The sequence below is a fragment of the Watersipora subatra genome, chromosome 1 (assembly GCF_963576615.1).
Source record: "Watersipora subatra chromosome 1, tzWatSuba1.1, whole genome shotgun sequence".
Taxonomy (NCBI): Eukaryota; Metazoa; Bryozoa; class Gymnolaemata; order Cheilostomatida; family Watersiporidae; genus Watersipora; species Watersipora subatra.
In genome coordinates this window covers 18,693,926-18,719,525 of record NC_088708.1, presented here as the reverse complement: position 1 = coordinate 18,719,525, position 25,600 = coordinate 18,693,926, and the positions used below count along the sequence as shown (strand labels likewise).

General features: G+C 37.3%; 1 protein-coding gene across 1 annotated transcript; it reads left to right on the top strand.

Moving 5' to 3' along the window:
* The first annotated feature begins 575 nt into the window (after window positions 1–575).
* On the top strand, window positions 576–25,331 carry LOC137407964 (proto-oncogene tyrosine-protein kinase receptor Ret-like). The gene is made up of 18 exons (XM_068094376.1): window positions 576–828; window positions 3,402–3,614; window positions 6,676–6,914; window positions 9,007–9,154; window positions 9,387–9,496; window positions 14,739–14,849; window positions 14,951–15,218; window positions 16,047–16,244; window positions 16,796–16,993; window positions 18,814–18,945; window positions 19,314–19,474; window positions 20,010–20,154; window positions 20,289–20,581; window positions 21,237–21,430; window positions 22,191–22,328; window positions 23,579–23,681; window positions 23,823–23,946; window positions 24,593–25,331. The coding sequence occupies exons 1-18, from the start codon at window positions 576–578 to the stop codon at window positions 24,700–24,702; spliced, it is 3,138 nt and encodes a 1,045-aa protein (XP_067950477.1). The 3' UTR covers window positions 24,703–25,331.
* The last annotated feature ends 269 nt before the right edge of the window (window positions 25,332–25,600 follow it).

Genomic DNA, 25,600 nt, shown 5'->3' with positions numbered 1-25,600 from the left:
TTATGATTATCTGCCATGTTGGGTAACCATAACAATGTAGCATGGTGGCTAAATGAGAAGAATTTTGCCTTTGTCTCGTGGTCACGAATTGGTTCATCGCTGCCGTTGAAATCGTAATTCTTAAGTCTGTGTTTTACCGAAAGTGTGACCTCCTCACATCTTGGAGAATGCATCATGAGTGTTTTGTCTCCGAAACTGTTTTTTGTTTTTCTAGCATCAAAACCATTGCTGAAAAATCAAGTATTATGATTATAGTGGTATAAATAAATGAAATTTTAAAATGCTGTCAATTAACCTTTAAGAAGTTACTTGATCAAGTTAAAGGACCGAGATTGGCTCTTATTTATAAAGTTTAGATACTGCGCAGACAAAAGAAGTAAATATCGATGGAACCAAAAACTCTGTTATCATAAGCATTTAGATATATAAGTTTCATGGAAACACTAGATAGCAAATAGTGGAAGTGCAGACAACAATATTTATGCAGTAACAACTTGTGGAAACAAAATGTTGCCTGTTTATGCCAAAATAAAGATTGCATCTTGAGACCTTCCAGTAACATATACATGTAAGTCATGCTGTTCTATATTCGTGCTACCATTTACTATTTCCCAGCATCAACGACAGCCCTGCAGTTTCCTCTGAAACATTATCGAGTGAGTTTTGAAGCCCAAACTAAACCGGGAGACATAGTTGGGCAGGTGGCAGCATTGTCAGATATCCGAGATGCCAATATTACCTACAGATTAGACAGCAATCCATATGTAGACATTGATGGAGAGAGTGGTGAGCTGCAGTGGAGAAATACCTCCATACCATCAGTTAATGGTGAGCAATGAAACAGCTGTAAACGTCCGATTAGCCTTTAGCATACGAGGTAATAAACAGGGCTCATGTTCAGTCGCTCACACGCACTTTGATTCATATGAATTGCTAAATGACTTTTGACAGTCTGGTGAGTAGACTCATCATTCAACCGAACTCACCCTCGGGTGAATCTCTCTGCACTAGCCGTAACTACAATAGTCTGGGTATTAAAGCCACTGAAACAATAAGACTCATCTGATATACTTTTACATAATCTGTTTAATGAAAAACTTGCCAAATGGTTTGCTGGAAGAGCAGCCATCCATCAGCATCTTTGACTCTTATCTATGTTGTGTTGTTCACTCATCGTATTTCTATGTACTTTGTTTTAGCAGTCTCCAGGCTGTTTAAACGGAAACTTCAAATATATAATTCTCTAAAGATTCATATTTTAGCCGATAACCTATTGGCAGCATGTGTCCAGTGTAATCTATAGGTAGCATGTTTCTAGTATGATCTATAGGTAGCATGTTTCTAGTAAAATCTATATTTAGCATGTGTCCAGTATAATCTATAGACAGCGTATGTCCAGTGTAATCTACAGGCAGCATGTTTCTAGTATAATCTATAGGTAGCATGTTTCTAGTATAATCTATATTTAGCATGTGTCCAGTATAATCTATAGACAGCGTATGTCCACTATAATCTACAGGCAACATGTTTCTAGTATAAGCTATATTTAGCATGTGTCCAGTATAATCTATAGACAGCATATGTCCAGTGTAATCTATAGGCAGCATGTTTTTAGTATAATCTATAAGCAGCTTGTTTCTTGTATAATCTATAGGTAGCACGTGTCTAGTATAATCTATTGATAGCATGTGTCTAATGCAATCTATATGTAGCATGTGTCTAATATAGTCTATAGGTAGCATGCATGTAATAAAATCCTCCTACATATACACGCTGCATGATTATGTTAACTTTAGCTAAACAGCTGCATACATGTGTACGTTATACCGTACAATCATATCTACAAAAATTTAGTAAAACTTCTGCCCATCATGGAAAATAAATAAAACTGAAGCTACAGTCTGTAGAGCAGGCCTCTAATCACAAAGTAAATTTTAAAATGATGTGCGCAGAGTTAGAGATATTCATATATTGAGTGATTGTACAGGCAAATAATGCTTGTCAAGGTATTCTTCATGATGTATATGCACTGTGTATTTTTAAATATACCCGTACAGAGTGTATATCAACTAATAAATCGACTGGTTGATGATTATTTTACTATCTCTTTATAGTTTTAGCCGCAAAATGAATGATTGAAATAGTTGAATTTTTGTTTTTATAGTGAATTAGCTAATGAGACCGAAGAACTTCAAAAGAATACAAACAAACATCATCATACTGAACTACCTACTGATGCTTTTAAAATCTGTATCTGTAATGATCTTTCCTATTTGTACTTCTGGAAAATTATCATAATGAAGAGTTTACCATTTTTGTTAACTTTTTAAAAAACCATAAAGCGTAACCATAATTGCTTACGGAATTGGCTAATAACAAGTTCATGATAGGAAAAAATTTAAAAGAAAACTTACATGCTGACCCTAGTCTATAAGAAAACTTACATGCTGACCCTAGTCTATAAGAAAACCTACATGCTGACCCTAGTCTATAAGAAAACCTACATGCTGACCCTAGTCTATAAGAAAACCTACATGCTGACCCTAGTCTATAAGAAAACCTACATGCTGACCCTAGTCTATAAGTGATAAGAAATATCTGGTACCGCATCATTGCCATGCATTGGCCTGCATAGTCACAGTTTTGGGCTGTTTTACAAAATACTATAATTATTGCAAACTGAAGCAAAAGGCTAACAATCTGTCACCATGCTGGCTTAGCGTAGCATAGGTTTGTTGTAAATGTGAAACATTGGCAGCGATTTTATTAGTCTGTAATTTCATAACAGGCTTTCGTATTTGTTGAGTCGTGTACCTTCATTGCTTATCAACCCTAGCTCAGTTTCGTTACACCACTGCTGTTCTTTAATTAGAACATAGCTAACATTCGAATACCTCTATCAACTTGAGATATCATTGTAATTTCACGTCTAAATTTATTGTAAACTTGATATCAAAGCTTATCACTACTGACACTCAGTCTGCTGTATATATTGGTTAAATAACAACAATATTAATTATGTTTATGCACGCAACTTTTAGCTCAATGCCGATTGGATACTACATCACGGCGCTTGCTTTTCATTCATGTGTCTCGTAACGCGAGGGAGGAACTTTATGTTGCCGTTTATAAAATCAGTTATCTTAGATCTCTATTCAGTTTGGTTTGTTTTCTGTACTGATTGCAGAAATTGTATGTCGCCCTTATATCCTGGCTACAATGATGCAATGTCTTGTTATTTCCTTGTAAGCCCTCCAACAAGGAGAACAATACGTACTGCGCATGTTACACATAGGATGGATCTTTGGGCCTCAACCAACACCAATCTTAAAGTCCGCAGATATCAAAATTTCAAAAAGAAATCAGTCAGTATATATGACCAACTTTTTTTTTAACTGCAGGGATTATAAAAAACTATACAGTAACAGCCAGAGCTGATGCTGGCGAGGAAACAACCACTCAGGTACAGCTTGTCCTCACAACAGACGTGTGTTCTTGTTCCGGCATGAGCATGAGAGACATCAGTGTGAGTAGGGCAGAGAACCTGCCTCCTCAGAAGCTTGTATTCATCAGAAGCAAAGGATGTAGCGAGAGAAATGGCTACCAGCTATTAGGTAGGTCTGTCTCCATTCTTCCTTCAAATATGGTAGGTGGGTCTGTTCCTATTCTTCCTTCAATTATGGTAGGTGAGTCTGTTCCTATTCTTCCTTCAATTATGGTAGGTGGGTCTGTTCCTATTCTTCCTTCAATTATGGTAGGTGGGTCTGTTCCTATTCTTCCTTCAATTATGGTAGGTCTGTCTGTCCCTATCATTTCTTCAACTATAATGGTAATTCAAATTCCTAGTTCAATTGTAGCAATTTTTGCTATATAATTTTTGCTATATAATTGCTAGTTCATAAGAAGCTAAAATTTTTTGTAACAATTCTAGCTATATAGTTGCTAATTCATAGGAAGTTAGAACGCATGGTAGATAAGCCGTGTTGATACGGGGCCGGCTTTAGAGAGCCGCTTGTCAAGGGTTTCTTGAGATTATTTGATTACATGTTTGAGCAGCTCTTGGGACTCGGCCAATCCGTCTGCTAGAGTCTAATGCATTTCCTGTAGTTGGATTAATTAAACTCAACCTCCCCCTAGACTAGTCCTTCACATAATCAACAGAACAAAATTTCTATTGAAGAGTTAATACACGTAATACTGAGGATGCCGAGACGGCAAATGGTTTACGATGCAGGAAGCTAGCCCAAGTTCCCATAAGCAATAATATTTTACTCCACCCTTAAACCTTAATCGATTATGGTCTTGTTACCAAAATGAGAATGAGAGAATGTAATGCAATCTGTTTCTTACAACATTTTAGATCTCGGCGGATAACAAATTTAAAAATCATTCTATTTCGTCGGTTGAGGGAAGATTCCAAGGTTTTTAGTCAGCATTGAAAAGCCTCATCAACCTGTAATAAATTCCATAGCTTGACATAGATGTTGTTAGTCATGTACGATCAGCCCATTCATGTCCGGGGTGAAAATAGCACTGATGGCGCCTCTTTGCAACATAATATTTACAAATAGAAAACATTTACCACAACGGGTAATGTTAGAGGGGCTGACGCAATAACGTAGTGGGTTTTTGTTATTTACATAATAAAAGCAAAAACTGCAAATTTAGCTGATTGACAGCCCAGAAACTCTCCAATGTCATGAATTAACTCTCACATATTTGGGTGTGCCATTCAACCTCATGTTACAATAGTTTTACCTGAGGCAACGTTATTGCCCAACTGGAGAACCATTCTGGTAGCTGTTATTAAATATAGGAGAGGGTGGGCCTTTGGCACACGCTCAAGATCGAACAAATGCGTACAACAGCTGTACATGTAAGCACATTTAAATCAGGTATATTCTAAACTCACAAACACAGCTAGTTTATGCATCGATGTACTCGCCACCTGTTTTGGTAGCATCAGAAACGAAAGTAGCGTGTTCAGTTTGCTTAGAAACTTTTTGCACTGATTATTGTCTCAATGGTTAATTAGACTATTAATGAGTATACTTTTTGTCATTCTCAAAGCTCATCATCAGAAACAGTAAGCTCGTTTAGTAAGGTCATAGGTCATACTATCAGCTAAAACAATCATTTATCCTACTTTTGCACACCTCCTAAGCCATTCATCCTGTGTCCTGTGTCATCATATGTCTCATGTCATCGTTCGCTGCATGTCATCATGCATCGCATATCATCGTGTTTAGCATGTCATCATGTGATGCATGTTATAAGGCGTTGCATGTCATCATGCGTCTCATGTCATCGTGCGTAGCGTGTCATCATGCGTCTCATATCATCAGGCATCGCATGTCATCATGCGTCTTATATTATTGTGTGTCACATGTCATCATGTGTCACATGTCATTATGTGTTGCATATCATCGTGTGTCACACGTCATCATGTGTCGTGTTTCATCATGCGTCGCATGTAATCATGCGTCGCGTGTCAGCATGTATTGCATGTCATCGTGCGTCACATGTCATCGTGCGTAGCGTGTCATCTTGCGTCTCATATCATCAGGCATCGCATGTCATCATGCGTCTTATATTATTGTGTGTCACATGTCATCATGTGTCACATGTCATTATGTGTTGCATATCATCGTGTGTCACACGTCATCATGTGTCGTGTTTCATCATGCGTCGCATGTAATCATGCGTCGCGTGTCAGCATGTATTGCATGTCATCATGCGTCACATGTCATCGTGTGTAGCATGTCATCATGCGTCTCATATCATCAGGCATCGCATGTCATCATGCATCTTATATTATTGTGTGTCACATGTCATCATGTGTCACATGTCATTATGTGTCACATTTCATTATGTGTTGCATATCATCGTGTGTCATGTTTTACAAGATACATAAGCTTTATGAAAATGAGCGTAATACTAGTCCTCGGTCATTGCGTGACATCATGACTACTGCTAAATTGAGTCAACGTGTTATCATCGAGATTTATTAAATTAAGTGTGTACGGGTCATGTCGATTTTTTTATCGCTTCCACCCACAAAGTGTTCAACGAGATTACCAGCTCGATGAGTCTGACTTATGACCGCTGACAATGTGATTACATATAGAGTAGGAAATAAATGAAGTCGGGCAACACTTGCTTATGTTTACTTTGCCGTAAAAGAATCTTACACCTGTGACTAGAGAGAACAGTTAACTTCACAGGTGCTATTGCATTGGTAAACCATGCAGTGGCTTAGAAAATATGTGAAAATCATGCTTGTAGACTACATGAAGGAAGGTAGCTGAGTATAAAAAGTACTTAAATCAGTGCTAGCACTAACATTCACCTTATATAAACCTAATAGTATCTCAAATAGGTATATTGCATGCTATTTCACATAAAAACAGCTTTATTTTAATACTGACAGCTGGGGCATATCTACTACCACCCGCAAAATATTATCTTTGTGCATGAATCTTTTAAACATTCACAGCATTTCCTTTGTCAAAACATGTCATACAAAAGCAGCTATAGAAACATCAAGCATAAGTTGGCGATTTTTTTAAAAATAAAATACCTGCTGGCTGCTGCCTACAGCCTAGCTGCTTTTACTTTGGTCTAAAACTTCCAGATCGTTCCATAATTATAGCATTTATATAAACTATTTTATAGGTGGCGATGGAAGGTTGACCATTGTAGATAATTGGTTGGTCATCTCAGAACTAGACTACGAAGAGTCAAGGACTGTTGTTGGTCAGCTGATATGCAAAGAGAGAGGACAGGAAGTGAACATTAATGTGAATGTAATCAATCAAGCTGACCAGGCCCCTTATGCACTCATCAAACGCCTTCATACTTCGTTTGTGCAGTACGACCGTTTAGTGGATGCCAACCATCATGGCTCCTTTCTGGTGGGTAGTAGTAGGAAATGCTTTCTCATGTTTTTCTTCCAGAGCCACCATTTTTAAACAGGCTGTCATGTTTTTCTGACAGCAAAACATGGCACTTTGAGACAGTCTAGCACCTAATGTTTAGAATAAATCTAGTTCACTGTGTCTGTTTAATAATTCTTTGGTGGTGAAATAACCGGTTTAGGTGTTTTACAAAAAGTAAGCTGGCATGCTGCCAAACTCAAATCGCTTAAAAGCTTAATGGTCAGCAAGAAAAGTTTTGATTGGTTCGTTCTAAAAGTCTCCTAGTTTAGTCGCAATAAAACGCCTCCGTTCCAGTATCTAGTAATTGTAACATCTATTGCATTCCTACACTTGACCATCATTTTCCATGGCAGGTTGTTGGTTGAATTAACGATTATTGAACAGCAATTATAAAGTGTAATTATAAAATAAAACTCGTGCACAATGCTCATCTTACTAATTTATAATAAGATATAGAAATAACCAAAATAGTCTCATTTTTGGTAATAGAGGTTTACGGATCTGTCGAGCATTCTAAGGCCAATTTCCCGTTTGACAAGATTCAGGTGAACCCGTGTAGGGCTTCAGTGCTTCAATTAACTGCTTTTCACCAGCACTCATTAGAATTTGTTCCTTGGGCCTAACAAGCTTCATTTGGATACAGGTCTTAGAACAAGTTCACGCCAAACCGTATGCTACCTTTGCTAAAATAAAATCAATGAACCCTTGCTGAGAAGCAAAGCTTATACGCGTCAGAAAACAATTGATTAGCTCTCTATGAATAGATCGCTCTATGAATACTCTCTATGAATAGATTGCTACAAAATCCTTAAAGATGAACTTATTCAAAATTTTAGTAGATTTTATCTGAAAGTAACATTGACATTAAAAGTATTTAATAGCATTTAAATATCAATAGCATTAAATATCAATAGCATTTAATATTGAAAGTAATAGCATTAACATTGAAAGTTAGCATTAGTGTATTTTATAAGAAAGTATCGGCATTTTTCTATTATTTGAGATTGTTTTTGATGTTTGAGATGATCTGAAAGCTAGGATGTATCAAGATTAAAATCGAAAAAACTTGATCAATAGTTAAAACGCTCAGATTCAGGCAAATGTGTGATTGCGACGTTTATAATTGCATGTTGGCAAAGAGACCGACCGAATAGAGACGCGAATCGCTGCAACTTGATTGCAGTAGCCGACATCAATAATGAGAGAGACAGGCAGCCGCCCAACTAGTGAAGTCATTTCGGCACACATTTTGCTTTTTAGCATTTTAACCGCGATTGAGTTTAACTGCCTTTTAACTGAATTTAACTGAATTTAGCTGCTCAAGTTTTGTCAATTTTAACCTTGAAACATCCTGGCAATCAGATCACCTCAAACATCAAAAACAGTTGCAAATAATAGAAAAATACTGATACTTTCTGATAAAATCTACGTAAATTTTGTGTAAGTTCATTTATAGATATGTGCCACAAGGTTTACCCAAAGTCAAAATACTATTTGTGAAGTGCTTCACAAATGTTATTTGATTTTAGGGCATTGTCCTATGGTTTTTACCTTCAGTTTTTGTAAGTAGTAGTTGCGAAAAATGGCAAAATGGCAGATAAGACGGGTGGCAACGAATGCTGAGTTGTGATTGGTAGTAGTCGGGAGAGGCAGCAGTTGTGACATATAAAGATTGAAGCTAATGAGGAGTGGGAAGAGGAGGAATTAGAGAAGGTAGTGATCACAAATGGTGGATATTGAGAGAGCTGAATCTAGATAGCCAAAAATACTGCAATACAAAACTGCTGATATTATAATATACTATAATAGTAAGATATTATAATATTAATACTATTAATAATAATGTATAATTATTATTCTGCATATATTATATGCAGAATCTTTAGCCTGATTTCTAGATACTTTTAAGAAGTGAGTATACAGCTTTTTTTTATTAAAATTGAAAGACAAGATGGCAGCAAGTAATGAACAACTTAATTTTGTCGTTGACGACTAATATCAATAAAAAGTGATACTACTATATTGACAGCCTTGAACGCACAAATAGCTTTATGTAACTTTACAGGAGAATGATAAGATGATGCTAACAGTAATGTTTGATCCGGTCGGTTCTACTGACAAGTGGAAAGTAAAAAAACCAAATGATTATCATGACCAGCTTATAATGTCCTCTCTACAAACTCGCAAACAGGGAACAAGGGCATTTGGATATGTCAGTAAGTTGTCTGGTTTCAGTATTTTCAAGGGATTGTCTTCCCCTAACAAATGTGTAGTTCTCTAATGATGAATTAAGGTCTCAGGCTGACTCATGATTTCTAACCCTTACAAGATATCATCTGCTACATCCTTTCTTACGGCAGGCGCATGCTTTTGCTCCTGATGATGCATAAGTTATATATATGAAAAGTGCCCTTACATGATTAATATCTAATAACATTTTCCTTGCAGCCGTTACTGCAGCGAACACAACTCGGATCACGTCATCAACAGAAATAGATGTTGTCTTTACTGATCTCAACATCGATATCCGTGGAGTTGGCAATGAAACTCTCAACACTGTAAGTCTGTAAGACAAGCTCAGTTACAATAAGTTTATAATTAACTTGTCTAAGGGATGTTTAGGTCTAAAAGTTACGAACAAACCTTTTGTATATGTCAATAGATATATAATAGGCTGTATAATAGGGGTGAGCGGCAGGTCTCTTCTTATTATAATGTGATTCTATGATGCTTTCAATAACATATTTTTAATAATTGATTTATGGAAACTGCAGAAGAATGTAACTAGTGCCCTCTAATAGTAGTTTTGTATCTACTGCCAGCTAGCTACAAAACTGAATCTTATTGACTCTCTACATCAAAACTCTATATCAATAGTCAATGCAAATAGAAGTCGAACAAGAAATTGAACGCGTTTAAATTGAAACGGCACATTTGAAAAGGAAAAACTAAAAAATAGGTACTGAATATAAATAAAGCTTTTGAAAATTTTTCAAAAAACAAACGCAAAAGGCAGTATTTACTTATCATAAGTAGTACATGCTTAGCTTGCATACTACAATTGCGACTAGAATAAAATTTCTAAAAGGAAATCATTTCTGCCTTACCATAAGTGGTAATACAACTCCGATATGCCGAACCAATGCTATGTCAAAAACAATATCGAACTATTATTTTAATAGCCAATAGTTTTCCACAGTTGACATCGCTATTCTCTGGACACACATGACAAAATGCAAACACTTCATTTTGTATATTGTTCATATACAGTTTACAACAATTCGCTGTATTGTTTTATAAGTTGATAAAATGTCTGGTGTTATTAAAAACTAGTCCCCTGGCAGTCCAGTGTACTGTCAGAGGTTGTTCAGTGTACTGTCAGGGGTTGTTCAGTGTACTGCCAGAGGTTGTCCAGTGTACTATCAGAGGTTGTCCAGTGTACTATCAGTGGTTGTCCAGTGTACTGTCAGAGGTTGTCCAGTGTACTGTCAGAGGTTGTCCAGTGTACTGTCAGAGGTAGTCCCATGTGCTGTCAGAGGCTGTCCAGTGTGCTGTCAGAGGTTGTTCAGTGTACTGTCAGAGGTTGTCCAGTGTACTGTCAGAGGTTGTCCAGTGTACTGTCAGAGGTTGTCCAGTGTACTGTCAGAAGTTGTCCAGTGTACTATCAGAGGTTGTCCAGTGTACTGTCAGAGGTTGTCCAGTGTACTGTCAGAGGTTGTCCAGTGTACTGTCAGAGGTTGTCCAGTGTACTGTCAGAGGTAGTCCCATGTGCTGTCAGAGGTTGTCCAGTGTGCTGTCAGAGGTTGTTCAGTGTACTGTCAGAGGTTGTCCAGTGTACTATCAGAGGTTGTCCGGTGCACTGCCAGAGGTTGTCCCATGTACTATCAGAGGTTGTCCCATGTACTATCAGAGGTTGTCCAGTATACTGTCAGAGGTTGTCCCATGTACTGTCAGAGGTTGTCCAGTGTACTATCAGAGGTTGTCCAGCGTACTGTCAGAGGTTGTTCAGTGTACTGTCAGAGGTTGTCCAGTGTACTGTCAGAGGTTGTCCAGTGTACTGTCAGAGGTTGTCCAGTGTACTGTCAGAGGTAGTCCCATGTGCTGTCAGAGGTTGTCCAGTGTACTATCAGAGGTTGTCCAGTGTACTGTCAGAAGTTGTCCAGTGTACTATCAGAGGTTGTCCAGTGTACTGTCAGAGGTTGTCCAGTGTACTGTCAGAGGTTGTCCAGTGTACTGTCAGAGGTTGTCCAGTGTACTGTCAGAGGTAGTCCCATGTGCTGTCAGAGGTTGTCCAGTGTGCTGTCAGAGGTTGTTCAGTGTACTGTCAGAGGTTGTCCAGTGTACTATCAGAGGTTGTCCCATGTACTATCAGAGGTTGTCCAGTATACTGTCAGAGGTTGTCCCATGTACTGTCAGAGGTTGTCCAGTGTACTATCAGAGGTTGTCCAGCGTACTGTCAGAGGTTGTTCAGTGTACTGTCAGAGGTTGTCCAGTGTACTGTCAGAGGTAGTTCAGTGTACTGTCAGAGGTTGTCCAGTGTACTATCAGAGGTTGTCCGGTGCACTGTCAGAGGTTGTCCCATTTACTATCAGAGGTTGTCCCATGTACTATCAGAGGTTGTCCAGTATACTGTCAGAGGTTGTCCCATGTACTGTCAGAGGTTGTCCAGTGTACTATCAGAGGTTGTCCAGCGTACTGTCAGAGGTTGTTCAGTGTACTGTCAGAAGTTGTCCAGTGTACTATCAGAGGTTGTCCAGTGTACTGTCAGAGGTTGTCCAGTGTACTGTCAGAGGTAGTCCCATGTGCTGTCAGAGGTTGTCCAGTGTGCTGTCAGAGGTTGTTCAGTGTACTGTCAGAGGTTGTCCAGTGTACTATCAGAGGTTGTCCAGTGTACTGTCAGAAGTTGTCCAGTGTACTATCAGAGGTTGTCCAGTGTACTGTCAGAGGTTGTCCAGTGTACTGTCAGAGGTTGTCCAGTGTACTGTCAGAGGTAGTCCCATGTGCTGTCAGAGGTTGTCCAGTGTGCTGTCAGAGGTTGTTCAGTGTACTGTCAGAGGTTGTCCAGTGTACTATCAGAGTTTGTCCGGTGCACTGTCAGAGGTTGTCCCATGTACTATCAGAGGTTGTCCCATGTACTATCAGAGGTTGTCCAGTATACTGTCAGAGGTTGTCCCATGTACTGTCAGAGGTTGTCCAGTGTACTATCAGAGGTTGTCCAGCGTACTGTCAGAGGTTGTTCAGTGTACTGTCAGAAGTTGTCCAGTGTACTATCAGAGGTTGTCCCATGTACTGTCAGAGGTTGTACAGTGTGCTGTCAGAGGTCAGAGGTCAGGGGTGCTAATAAAGCAGAGAGAATGCATGTAACTATCTGCAAAATAATTCCCAAAAGTGTCTACTTGAAGCAGGTATTAGTTTCGGGCTACAAAGATGACTGTTGGTAGTTCAAGTCCTGTAGGATGGAATATTTTTTTCTCCACATCCAACCATGGCTTCAGATGAGCAAACAAGGTTTCTTGTAGTAGCCATTCCCCATTAAAAATTATTAAAAATTTCATACACTAAATAAATCTTGATGTATCATAAATCTATTGACAGTTCATTTTGATAGAAACTCTATGGCTGAAATGATAAGAAATAGTATCAATTCTTCAAAGATAAAACCTAATGAAATCATTTCAAGTTTCAAATAATAAAGAAATTATTAAAGCAGAAGAAGTATTATTATTTAGAAGTATAGATATAAGAGTTTGCCCCTTTGTGAATGGAAGCGTACTTGAGTCAAATAGCAAGACTGATGCTGTGACAATGGATCCTTTATATAATCACGTGTTAGAGATAGCGTAATTAGGTGAATACCTCCGTTCGTATGTCACTCAGATCTTTATCAAGGTGTTCCGTGTCTACAAATCATTACTTCTCTCGAATGTGCGAGACAAATGCTGACGCATTTTGGTAACCTGAATAATGATTGTATGAATGAAATGGTGGTTTGCAGTGGGAACTTTGCTATATATAGTCTATGTATTTGCTAAATAACATTAGTTCGTAGGAGTGCATTGATTTTGTTCTAGTGCATGAGCATTTTATCAAAACACCTAATTTGCTGAGCTCATGCGCTGTGACCCTGGATAATGTAGCATCAGAGATTTGGCAAATAGACTTAGAACGTATAATAATGATATGAATGCATTAGCAAGTTGTTGCTCATGCATTTTCATTGTGCGAGTTCTCTTGACAGGGTGACAAAACCCTGACTTGAAACACTTGCTACGAGTTGCAGGCGAGACAGAGCATCCATATTGGTAACCAATTATGCAGTTGTCAATCTACTGAAAAAGATATACAAAAATTTCTTTTGCTGATTGCTTGACGTTATATTTAAAAAAGACTGTACAAAATACTAAATTAAATAGAATTGGTTTCTTGTCAGTTTCCTGTCAGTTTCTTGTCAGTTTCCTGTCAGTTTCTTGTCAGTTTCCTATAAGTTTTCTGTCGGTTTACTACTAGTTTCCTGTCTATTTTATTTTAGTTTTCTTGATTTCTAAATTGAGTAGTAAAATATTACAAATTACTAATAAAACAATATGTCTTTATTTTTGCTTTTTATCATCCTCTGATATTGCTGTAGAGCAAGATGTCATGATTTACTATTACCTGACTTCATGGCTTTAACTAAACTTCATCTAGTTGTTGTTTTACAGAAGTATTTTTGTAGTCAGAGTTGCTTCGATTGTACAAAACTAGTCACTCTCGCCATTTTGATATACCTCTCGATATATGTACTGTAAATTGTTTTGTAGTTACGTCACAGTTGACACAGTTTTTCTATTGATTGACCAATCCAATTACTGGGTCTCACGCCTACATTTGCTTAGTAACGGTAGAGCAGGTTGGGGTAATTGAAACTCAATCGCATTTACTTACCTCGCCTCAGAAAATCTCTTAAACTCGCTAGTGTGTTTGTATCTCTAGAACTTAGATGCTGCCTTTGTGAAAACCCCTTTGTTTCCATTATAAGCAAAGATAGTAGATACATGTAGAATACATCACTTTTATTAACTAATAAGCCATTCTAGTTCTATATGCTTTTGAATGAATAAAGCTTCAGCAAAAGGGGATAATAATAAAAATCATTCATGGCTGTCTTAGAAGTGTAAATCAGAAAAAAAATTGAAGAGTTGGACATACCAACAACCTGGCGACACAAACTGATATCTAGCTAAAAGCTTATTGCTTTTTAGGCATGAATTTTATGTGAATTATATGACAATCTTTAATATAATAAGAGCCATGCTCATTCACCCATCTAACTTCACAGTTGGAAGTTGAGAAAAAATATTACATTGCGCAGGATTTGAACTCCCAACTTACGGCTTGGTATCCTGCACTTACTGTATACTTAACAACTGCACCACTCAACCATTCGGCAGCATTGGATGAATAATTGTTCATATAGCTATTACACCTGACGATCTCTCATGGCATACCAGACTGCAAGTGTACTAGTATACAGTAATAGCAAACTATCGCTACTTGCTCTTGTCCATAAATGTCTGCGTACTAAAGATAATGAGACTTTGAAAGATAAGACAACTCCTGTAGTTTTTCTAGGCTGTTGTGGACAGTGATATTTAGTGATTTAGCTAAGTGCCTCATAAGTGTAATAAACAACAGTTGAGCGATTTATTTGATCAGCTGTTACAGGAAGCTTTATTACGTATAAACAATAGCTTGTGTCATGTTAGTTGGGTTTGAGGTGAATGAGGGCGAACGAGACATTTCTATGTGTATTTTCATTAGGTCATCTTCAAGTTCAACCTTACATACACTGATGTGGATGCTTTGCAAAACCTCCTGCTGCCAGACAAATATGAAGTAAACATAGTCAAGAATGCTCCAGTTTATACTCAGGTAAAGAAGTAAAACAACACCTGACAGCTTCGTAGCTGTAATCTAAAGTCTATCTAAAATATCGTGGGAGTAAGTGTGTTATTCTCAGAATTTATTTGTAGATTATGCAAGTTCTGAATGAAACCAGCAAATTTCTCATCTTTGAACTGAGTACATATTTCGGTTCAGAGAGTTGTAAAGGAGCTTTGGATGTGACGCCTCACCAAGGAGTCATCTATGTGAATAACACAGAACAGCTGTCTCAGTGTGGCAATAATACAATTATATTCAACGTGACAGTTTCTCAGAAAAACAGCGGCAGCAGAAGTACTCTTGTTTACCTTAACCTTGAAGCAGCAGATGAGCTGGTCACAAACACCACTAAGCTAGGTAAGTCAATTTGTTTTGACTCGCTATAGTTCAATTCTGTAAAACCTAATCTTTGACATTGGCGCATATAAGTTGTCATAATTTTTTAAATACAAGGTTTACCGAAAATAATTTGATACCAAATTTACATCAGCCAATGCAATAAAAGTAAATCTACAGAGTAAGTCTGTGTTGTAGAGTTTGCTTGGACATTTTGTTGGCCCTATCTGTACTACCATGAGTAATAACTTGGGTGTATGCCACGTCAGAAGGGCTATCGCTATTACTATAGCTTATGGCATCATTATCATTGTTTAAAATAAAACAATCACTGCCTCTAGGACTACTACACAATAGATAATCGCCAAAATTCAATTGATCTGACACAGCTTGTGATTGCAAAGAGGAAACCGCAATAATAAATTGATGTTTTTGCAAACCGAAACTCAGCTCAGCTTGAGCTGTTAACATGTTTTCTATTGGCTCATCGCATGCAGAAAATTGGTTTCCTTTCATTTATGAACAAATTAGGCCAGTAAACTAACTACACACCAAACGAAAACATTTTATATGAAGCTTACTGAAGATGCACCACGCAGCTCTTGACCATATGAAAACATTGTACGGAGCCGCACTACGTGGCACCGGTACGGGTATGGGTACGCAATGAGTTAGAACCTTTTGTCTCTTATGATTACTTCTTATGATGTAACCTTTACTAATAAGTACTACTTTGATAACAGCTGGTAGCACATGGCCACCTTTCAGAAAATTAAAGTTCAGCTGAGCTCACAGGCTAACGGATATTACTGATCACACAAATAACTCTTACCTTTCTTTTGCTGACAGTAAGCTGTGCTGACTACAAGTATGTGGATGACTGTGAGAGTAGCAGCGGGATTGGATCTTTTCGCTGTCAGTGGAAGGTCGTATTACTGCCAGACAACTCTAACTTTTCTACCTGTGTGTCATCAGACACTTGTGCTGACAGAGAGTGCAGTGAGTACGAAAACCTCGACAAAGCCATCTGCCCACAAGACTGTTTAGGTAGGAGATGACACGAGTTCGCTGCTTCTGCATGCTGTCTCTTTCTGTCTGGTTCACATTGGATAGTTTGTAACTCCGCCCACACGTGGCCATGATTCAGATAAGTCAAGCGGCAATTAGTCTAACTAAATAAAATATTTTCATTTGTATTTCACATCTGTTCACATACACGATTTGTCAGTTTCCTGTTAGTTTCCTGTCAGTTTCCTGTCACTACACTGTCAGTTTTCTGTCAGTTTCCTGTCAGTTTTCTGCCAGTTTTCTGCCAGTTTTCTGACAGTCTTTTGTAAGTTTTCTGCCAGTTTTTTGTCAGTTTTACACTTCAATGGCAACCAACTTAAGTCAACTATAAATCACTTATAGAATAATAACTTATTTATATCAGTGCATCTATACACATTGCAGGAATACAATCTCTATACACTTTGTTTGCTACATATTCTCGTTTGACTCTAGTGTATAATAACTCTAATTGTATAATAACTCAGCACATTAGGTGCAACTGCCCCTACAATTGCATCAACTAGTACAAACTGTTGAATACTTTGCAGATAATCAGGCCTGGTATAACGTTGTTACCAACAAGCTCTGTCGCAAGGGCTCTGTCGGCATATGCCACTCAGGTGTGTGCTACTGTACTAACAATGTCAAGTACTGCCAATGTGTACCAGAAAATCTCTTAGATGTTGATGTCTACTGGACGACTACTGATGATAATCGGTTTAACAGCAGCGGTGTCAGAAGCAAGGGTAAGTAATTCTCCATTGTTTGATAAATGATTAAGTATGCAGTAACCTTGAGATCCCAGCTTAATACATTCCGAGACCAAGCTCGGATGTCAAATCAATTTTTTCTCCATAAAAATGGTTAAATAAAAATAAATCCGTTGCCACCCTATAAAAAAACACCTAAAATCAAGATATCACAATATAAAACATGTTTTAATTATTTTTTTCTATTTTTTTTATTATTTTTTTTTAATTAGTTTTAATTATTCTATTTCACCACCTATACTCAAAAGGTAACAAATACCTATTTAGTGGTTATGATCTACAATAGAATGTGGCATTATTATGTGCAGTACTTTATGGAGTTCTTAACATCAAGGCAGATGGTAATGGTTAACAGCGGTGTGAGAGAGACTTGACGGCAACACATTCGTTACGCTATAATTTTGTGACACTACGTAACATAAAATTTTGATTTAATTCAAATGAACTTAGCTTGCTAAACATACACTTGAAGCTAAGTTTAAATCTTAACTGACACAGAATTTAATTCTAATTTGGTTTTCATTTTCAGTTCTTTACTTTTCTTCTTTTCCCAGCTCTTTCAGCCTCGCTTTCATCTTCACTTTTAGCTGGCCTTTCTAAAACTTTTTCATGACCGAGTCATGCTATTCTCGCGAGCAGCCTCTCGCATTCTCGGCCACCTAACGACTGCATTAGGAACCATCTCATATGCTCGTATCTCAAATGTTTCTCGTATCTCGGAGCAAAACGTTGTACAGAGCTTTCCTCTTATCTTAAATTTCTTGTATGTTGGGACAGACGCATGTCAAAATACTTCTGTATACTAGGCTTGTCTAATTTTAATACAAAGCTTTTGTTTAGCCTAAAATTATGAATAAAACAATTGAATTCCTTTTGAAAGAGTGCCTGTAGAGTACCTGTAGAGTACATGTAAATGTAGAAGAACTACAGTAATGATGGTTGGTACGTCAGCATGGAGTGGTAGAAGACTCAGTGAAAGTCAGCATATCAGCAATGATCAGCAATGCATTATTAAAATGTAGCCAGAAATCCTCATAACATTCTATCTTTATTGGCTGCTTTCTAACAAATACGCTTAGTTAATGCTGAACATTGTTAATGATTTAGCAATTGGTCTTCACCACCAATGAATAACTGTGTTGAAAGTGATGTATAGAAAATAAATTTATGTTTATGGGTATCATTTGGCCTCTATGATTGCTCCTGGCATACCCTCGGCCATTTCAGCAGCAACGAGCAGTGTGCGTAAAGTACAGAAACTGCTGCTGGTACAACGTATACATAATCACCACAAATATACTGAGCTGTAGCAGTTCTTCAATGTCTATGAAGAATTCTTCCTTTTAGTTGTCTGGACTACAGTTAGTCATGATTATCGTGTCCTTTAGAAGAGACTCTATAACTCGGCAGTGCCAGCTTGCTCTCTCCCTCTCTCCCTCTCTCCCTCTCTCCCTCTCTCCCTCTCTCTCTCTCTCTCTCTCTCTCTCTCTCTCTCTCCTGAAAACTGCTATTTCTACTTCCTCCTCTTTTTGCTTATTTTATTATTTCAACATACCCATCAGATCTTCTATTGTAGAGAATATCTGTAATAATTTGTATGACTAAAAGTTGGTTCTTTTACTTTTTAGTATTGGTTCCTTATGACTTTTATTTATCTTATTTTGACATTTTCACGGCAAGTTTTTTACATGTATCTCACAAGGGCATGGAACAGGGTATGAGAACACTTTTCATGACTTTTACCTCGAGGCCATCATGCTTCTTGTTCTAATTATTCTATCGTCTACCTTTTCTAGGATCAACAGAAACAGACGACGCCACAGTAGGATGTGGAGTCGAGTGCATGGTTCCCATTGCCATTGCGTTAGCTATTCTCATTGTCATCATAGTTGTCGTTGTCCTTTGGCACAGATTAAAAAATCACAAACGTGAGTTGATCACCTAACTAGTCTGAATATCAAAGTTAATTCGTATACTATTTTATATTTTTATCGGGCTTAACCAAACTGTTTTAAATTGAAAATGCATTTACTACTGTAATTACAGTTTATAGAACCATTCTTCATAACTATTAAAGTTATATATATAACTGTTATATATATATCTAAGTTATATATATATGAACGTATAAAAGTTTATATTAAGTTATTCATATTAACTTTATATAAACTTTTATACATTTATATAAAGTTAAAATGCTGTTAATGCCAAGAAAACCTTGAGATAACCGAGGAGCTGATGCTAGTGTTTCTGACGGCTCATAGACTTGTTAGACTATCTCTTGCTTGTACAACAGTGGCTGCCAACATCAATGATTGGAGGGTAACTGGCAACAATCTGAATCTCCACTTCACTTCATGCCCAGACTATGAGGGGAGCACTCCGTCGACTATAATCTCTGCATTCAGCGACTGGCCACAGGCTCACCCATACCTCAACACTGGCACCATGGAAATAGTGCGTATCTTATCTCTGTGTATCTCTGTGTATCTCCTATGGTATCATGGCTGGAAAGAACAAAAACTCCTTGGCTTTCCTTAAAGATGAACTGACACAAAATCTTTGTAAATTTTATCAGAAAGTATCAGTATTTTTCTATCGTTTGCGATTGTTTTTGATGTTTGAGGTGATCTGACTGCCAGAATGTTTCAAGATTAAAATTGATAAAATTTAATCGCAATTAAAATGTCTAAAGAAAAACTTTCTGCAAAATGACGTCATTGGTTGTAATTATTGCGATAGTTGATATCGACTATTGCGTTCAAATTGAATCGTTACACGTCTCTATTCTGTTGGTCTCTTTGCAATTTGCACTTTGCCGGATCTGAGCGTTTTAACTGCGATCAAGTTATAGCATTTTAATCTTGAATCGCCCTGGCAATCAGATCACCTCAAGCACCATAAATAATAGAAAAATACCGATACTTTCTGATAAAATTTTCTAAAGATTTTGTGCAAGTTCATATTTAACCTTGACCTTTATGATTTGTAGTATGATGAGAAATGGGAGTTGTCCCGTGATCACCTTCTCATCGGCGACTACATAGGAGAAGGGGAGTTTGGAAGGGTACTGAAAGCTCAGTACAGGAAATGCTTGCTAAGCGATTGGTTGCCAGCTGCCGTAAAAATGTTGAAAGGTAACATCATAGAACTACTATTGCTCAGTTGGTTAAAATAGCCTGTCTGCCTTAACTATTGTCTTAAAGTTGTCATTCCTAACTTATGCCGTAGCCATTAGCGAGACCTGTAAATGGGTGTTCACATTGTTCAGATGGTGCGAGCAGAGTTGAGTTTGGAGACCTCCTCTCAGAGTACACATTGCTGAAAGAAGTTGATCATCCCAATGTTATTAAACTTATCGGAGCTGCCACCTTGAATGGCCCCTTTCATCTTGTGGTAGAGTATTGCGAACACGGTTCTCTAAAAAACTACCTGCGTCGCATCAGAACCGAGGAACCAGCCTATATCAATGGTGCGACCCGATTTTATGCAGACCATGCAAATCAGTTGATGGATTTCTCCGGCCAGATTAGCAAAGGCATGCAGTACCTCTCTGAGATAAAGGTAGGGAATGATCAAACCCATCTTACAATGCCCGGGAATTCAGGTTTTTTCCTTACAATCTTTGTTCATTTGTTTCTTGTCTCTAATCTATAATATCTTTATTTCTGCTTTTTCCTTTTTTTATTTATGCATTTTTCATTTTCTATGTTACTAGGTCTATTCAAGCAACTTGTTTGTAGCTTTCGCATCACTTTGTCACTATGTCATCTTATTATTATTACTGTATGGGCATCTGACTATCTCACAATCTCTGGTCCGCCACTTGTGACATTTGTGTTCCTATTGTATATTTTTCATTCACATTGAAACATTTGGTGGACTTTTTTCTGGTTTTCACTAAAATCGGTTATGCCTTTGACACATCTCTGAGTGAAAGGTTCATGTTCCAGGCTGGAATCAACCTGGTTGGGGTAAGGGTATTCACAATGTTGTGTTTTATTTCTCACTTAGCGCATGCAGGTGTCTTACCAGTTTATGTCAACTCACTCGGGCTAATCTTCCTTTAGTTTACTTCTAGCACGACTACAATCTACATCGTACTATCCAATCCAATTATTTGTTATGAATATTGTCGAAGAGAAATGTAATTTTTATAGAATACCCAACATGGAATAGCTTTATTATAGTCAAACTTATACACTTCAAAATGTTTCAGCTGGTTCACAGAGATCTTGCCACAAGAAACATACTAATCGCTACTGACAATGTCATAAAAATATCAGACTTTGGCATGACCAAAGATATCTATGAAGAAGATGCTTATAAGAAGAAGGGTCAAGGCCGAATACCAGTCAAATGGATGGCCCCGGAGTCTCTGTACCACCAAATATACACGACGAAAAGTGATGTGTATGTATTTAGATTATTTCCTGCAATATGTAACAAAAGTACATTAAAACTATTTTATTCTTTCACTATAGTTAGAGTTAGTCAAGTGCAAGAGTTTTTTTCTCATTTTGTTTTTACCAGCCTAAATTGTACTCCCTTCCTGATCGGCTCTAAGCTACTTTGGTAACATTGAATATATAAATTGTTTTCTCTCCCCCTCTGATTAACATCTACTTGGTAATATCCGCTGGTAATATCTACTCAAGCCCGGGTCTCCTACTAGAGCTTGGGAGTTTGAGCACTCGCCTCAAGATCTTAGCAGTTCCCAAAAGCGCGCCTTTTTGGCACTGACTTGAATTGATTGTGGTCGGTGTTTGGCCAAGCCACATTTGACATGCAGGCGTTATTACATCCAAAGCTCCAATGACTGCCAGAATTACAGTTGTTCTTACACGCCAGCATTTTTCAATCGCCGCTATATATGTTACTCTATTAGCAATTATTTAATTTAAAACAGAGATTTATGCCAAATTATTCCATACAAAAATCACAAAAAAATTCAAAAAATACGTGATATAATACAGACATGAGTTCCCTTTATTTTTCATCATATTTTAAAGTGTGGTGTTCATCTTTCCGTCTAGTCATTACAGCAGAAGATAGTTTTGTTGGTAACATATATTTTACTTCACCTACTATCCTCCTTCTAATACAAGCAGTCAAATTTGTTAGTAATTCTGCTAGAGTTAAGTGCTTCGAATAAAAGCCTATATGTATGTAGGTGGTCATTTGGTATAGTGCTGTGGGAGATTAGCACTCTGGGTGCCACTCCATATCCTGGCATACCCGCCGAGAGAATGTACAACTTACTCCAAGAAGGCTACCGTATGGATCGTCCTGATACGTGCTCCACAGCTTTGTAAGTAATCATTCTTTCTCAGTTCCACATGCACCTAGCTAACAGGCAGCTGTATGCAGCTGTGACAGAGTCCAGTTTAACTAAAACAATAATTTTTTTAACTGTCACTGACCACAATGCTTTGAGCTGGATATTATGCTTGGCATATCAACAGAAAATCTTAATGTAACTTTATCATTACCAAATTATTTTTTTACTGGAACACAATTAAATATTCAATATAACCTAATATTTGGCAAGGGCGCATATAAATTGTCATAACTTTTAAACCACCCAGTCTATAAAAGTATTGTGATCCCATGATTATTAAATTAAAACCATGATGATCATTTGGGTAGTTTCCTATATTCTACTACATTGCTTCCTTGCCCACTGCTGCCACCAAATTACTGAGCACGCTTAATCATTCTTTCAATGAACTTATCAATTTTATTAGAATTACAAACCTTTGTTTTTACTATAATTAAAGCCATGTCTGTCTGTCTGTCTGTTTGTCTGTCCGAAGCTAAACTTGGAGTGTTAGGAAAAATGGCATCACACAGAAATTGAGCTCAAATATTTGGCTCGATAAACCAGTGCACTAACCACTACACTACTCAGCTGCCTTGCAACATGATAGAATAATTGTACACATATTTATTACACATGATGATCTCTCATGGCACTGCTAGCGTATTATTGTTTTATTAAAATAGAAAATACCACAGTTGTTCTTTTCATGATGCTGCCTCAAATAAATAAATAAATAAATCTCTTGTCTTAAGACATATTATGTTCCCAATTGCTGCCATCTCTGTAAGCTTCTAATCTACTGAATACATAAACATATTCCAGTACAGAGAGTTGTAGAGAAGCTGGGGGTGTGACACTTCGGCAAGAAGATATCTATGTAAATAATAGAGATAAATTGAAATGTTTACCAATGTTTAACAGTGTTGAACATTGGCAAACATTGTTGAGCAGTGTTTTACTGTATTAAACATTTTTAGCAGTTTTAGCGGTGTTTAACAAGTGTTTAATTGTGCTTAACAGTGTTTAGCAGTGTCGAACAATGATGAACCAATGTTGAACATTGACGAACAGTGTTGAACAATGATGAACAGGTTGAAAAGGGTTCTAGAAAGTTCTAGAAGTTATGCTTCAAGCCTAACAGCAAAATATTGAATTTTGTTAATTTTGCAAGCGATGTTGTAACACAATTGTCTGTACAGGAAATAAGTCAAAGTCCTTATTGTATTTGGACTTGTTAGGTACACATTGATGAGAAAATGCTGGGACTATGATCCTGCCACCCGACCTTCGTTCAAGGAGCTCAAATATTCTTTGGAGAAGATGCTAGAAAGTGGCGAAGTGGTGAGTAGTAAACCTTCAATGCTTGCAGACTTCAGACACTTCTGAATAAATATTCGTTTATTTTTCAAATATTTCTGACAATAGTTGAAAATTTTTCACCAGTTAAAAAGAAGACGCGTTCAAATACTGTTCTTATTATAGAATTTAGACTTGAAGATGGCGGCACAGAATCAACGGGTTTGCCATGGTTCCACGAGCATATCTACTGGCTCTGAAGATGACAGTGAACTACATCCATTGACAGTCTCCTTCTTGCCTAGCTCAGGTAAGCTATCTAATGTTTACTGCCGAAGTATAGCAAATGTTTTGAGTAGAACTTTATTTGAGATCCTGAGTAAATGCAGCATTTCTAGCTTCAACCAATATCTATGCTAATAGTCTATTTCAATCTATCATATCTACCGCATCCGAAGGGGCCAAAAAGATCAAATAGCAAGTAGCGGATACAAAAACTTGAGCTGACTAGTGCATAAAAGGGCACAACCCATTCTTAAGAGGATACAACCAGTTCAGCTCAGAGGACTAGCAACAGTTTGTTGCTGTTTATAGACTTTTCAAATCTGTGCATTGCTCTTCAGCTCTCTCCTAGCGATACTTTTCTTCTCCAATAGGCTTCTGTTTTGACTCTCAACACAAAAATTATTCACAAAAATGGCTCGTTTAAAATGAAAATTATTAAATGTTATTAAAAGAAAATATGTGCATGTTTTATAAACATAGCCAATCAGTATTCAATCAATATTCAATCAATATTCAATCAATATTCGATTAATATTCGATCAGTATTTGATCAATATTCAATCAGTATTCAGCTTATTTTCCTCATGCTTATCTACTTTACTAAAGTAATAGACCCTTGTTACCTGACAGCAATATCTCACTGTATAAATTTACGGTTTTGGCTTTTATAGAGTCCAAGTTTGTTGCTGACTATCTTATATCGACCGACGATCAGGTGACTTGCAACGAAAAATCTCCTTTGAGATACACTACATTGGAGTATGCTGATGATGATCAATAGTCAAACAGCGTACCTAGCGTACCGCTTCACGCGTGTATTTATTCTGTACATTATATACCAGTAACTCTCTGTATAGGTTGGTAAGAGAATGCTAAATCACATGAATCTAATTTTTTGTTGTCTCTTTTTTAACAGACCCTTTAAAAATGCTGAGCGATTTGCGGTTTGTAGTGGTACCCGATTGATATTAAAAGAGTGATCTGCTTTGGCAGCACATGTGATATGAGTAAGGGAAATAGGCATTCCAAGTGGCGCTAGAGTGCTAAATGGATAAGAACATGCCAATTTTGAAACCTACACACTTATTCTGCACAGAATTCTTTGCCTATTTTTTTATTCATTGTGATATAACTTATGCTTTAGATGATGTCCTAATTTATCATATATAACTTACAAGTTTATCAGCTTCAGAAAAGCTGTTTTTATTTTAACTTTTTGCTGACCGCATGTAGATAGCTTTAACAACATACAATTTTCCGAGCCAATGCCAGCACTTACTGTGAATATGCGTGCGCATCGGCAATTACTAGTTTCATATTCTCTCTGATCGCAGTCAGGGCGCTCTCTGTTTACCTTGATACTCTCTGCTTTATAGAATCTCTATTTTGATGAAATCCAATAAAACTTGTACCTGTATAACTTATGGAGTTGATTTCAGAACTTGCATCAGAATTAGAACTGTGTGTTTGTTGGTATGTCCATTTCTATGTCAATGATGAAAGTACAATTTAGTCGCCAACAAAGTAATGTTTTTTGTTACACGCCGAAACAAAAATGAGAAAACAGAAATAACGAGTTATTGATTGATTTGAACAAAAGTGTTTTAAAAGTTGGTACTTTAGTATTACTACAGATCAGGAGAGTGAATTGTAGGTTGTAATAACAAAAAGTTCATAAA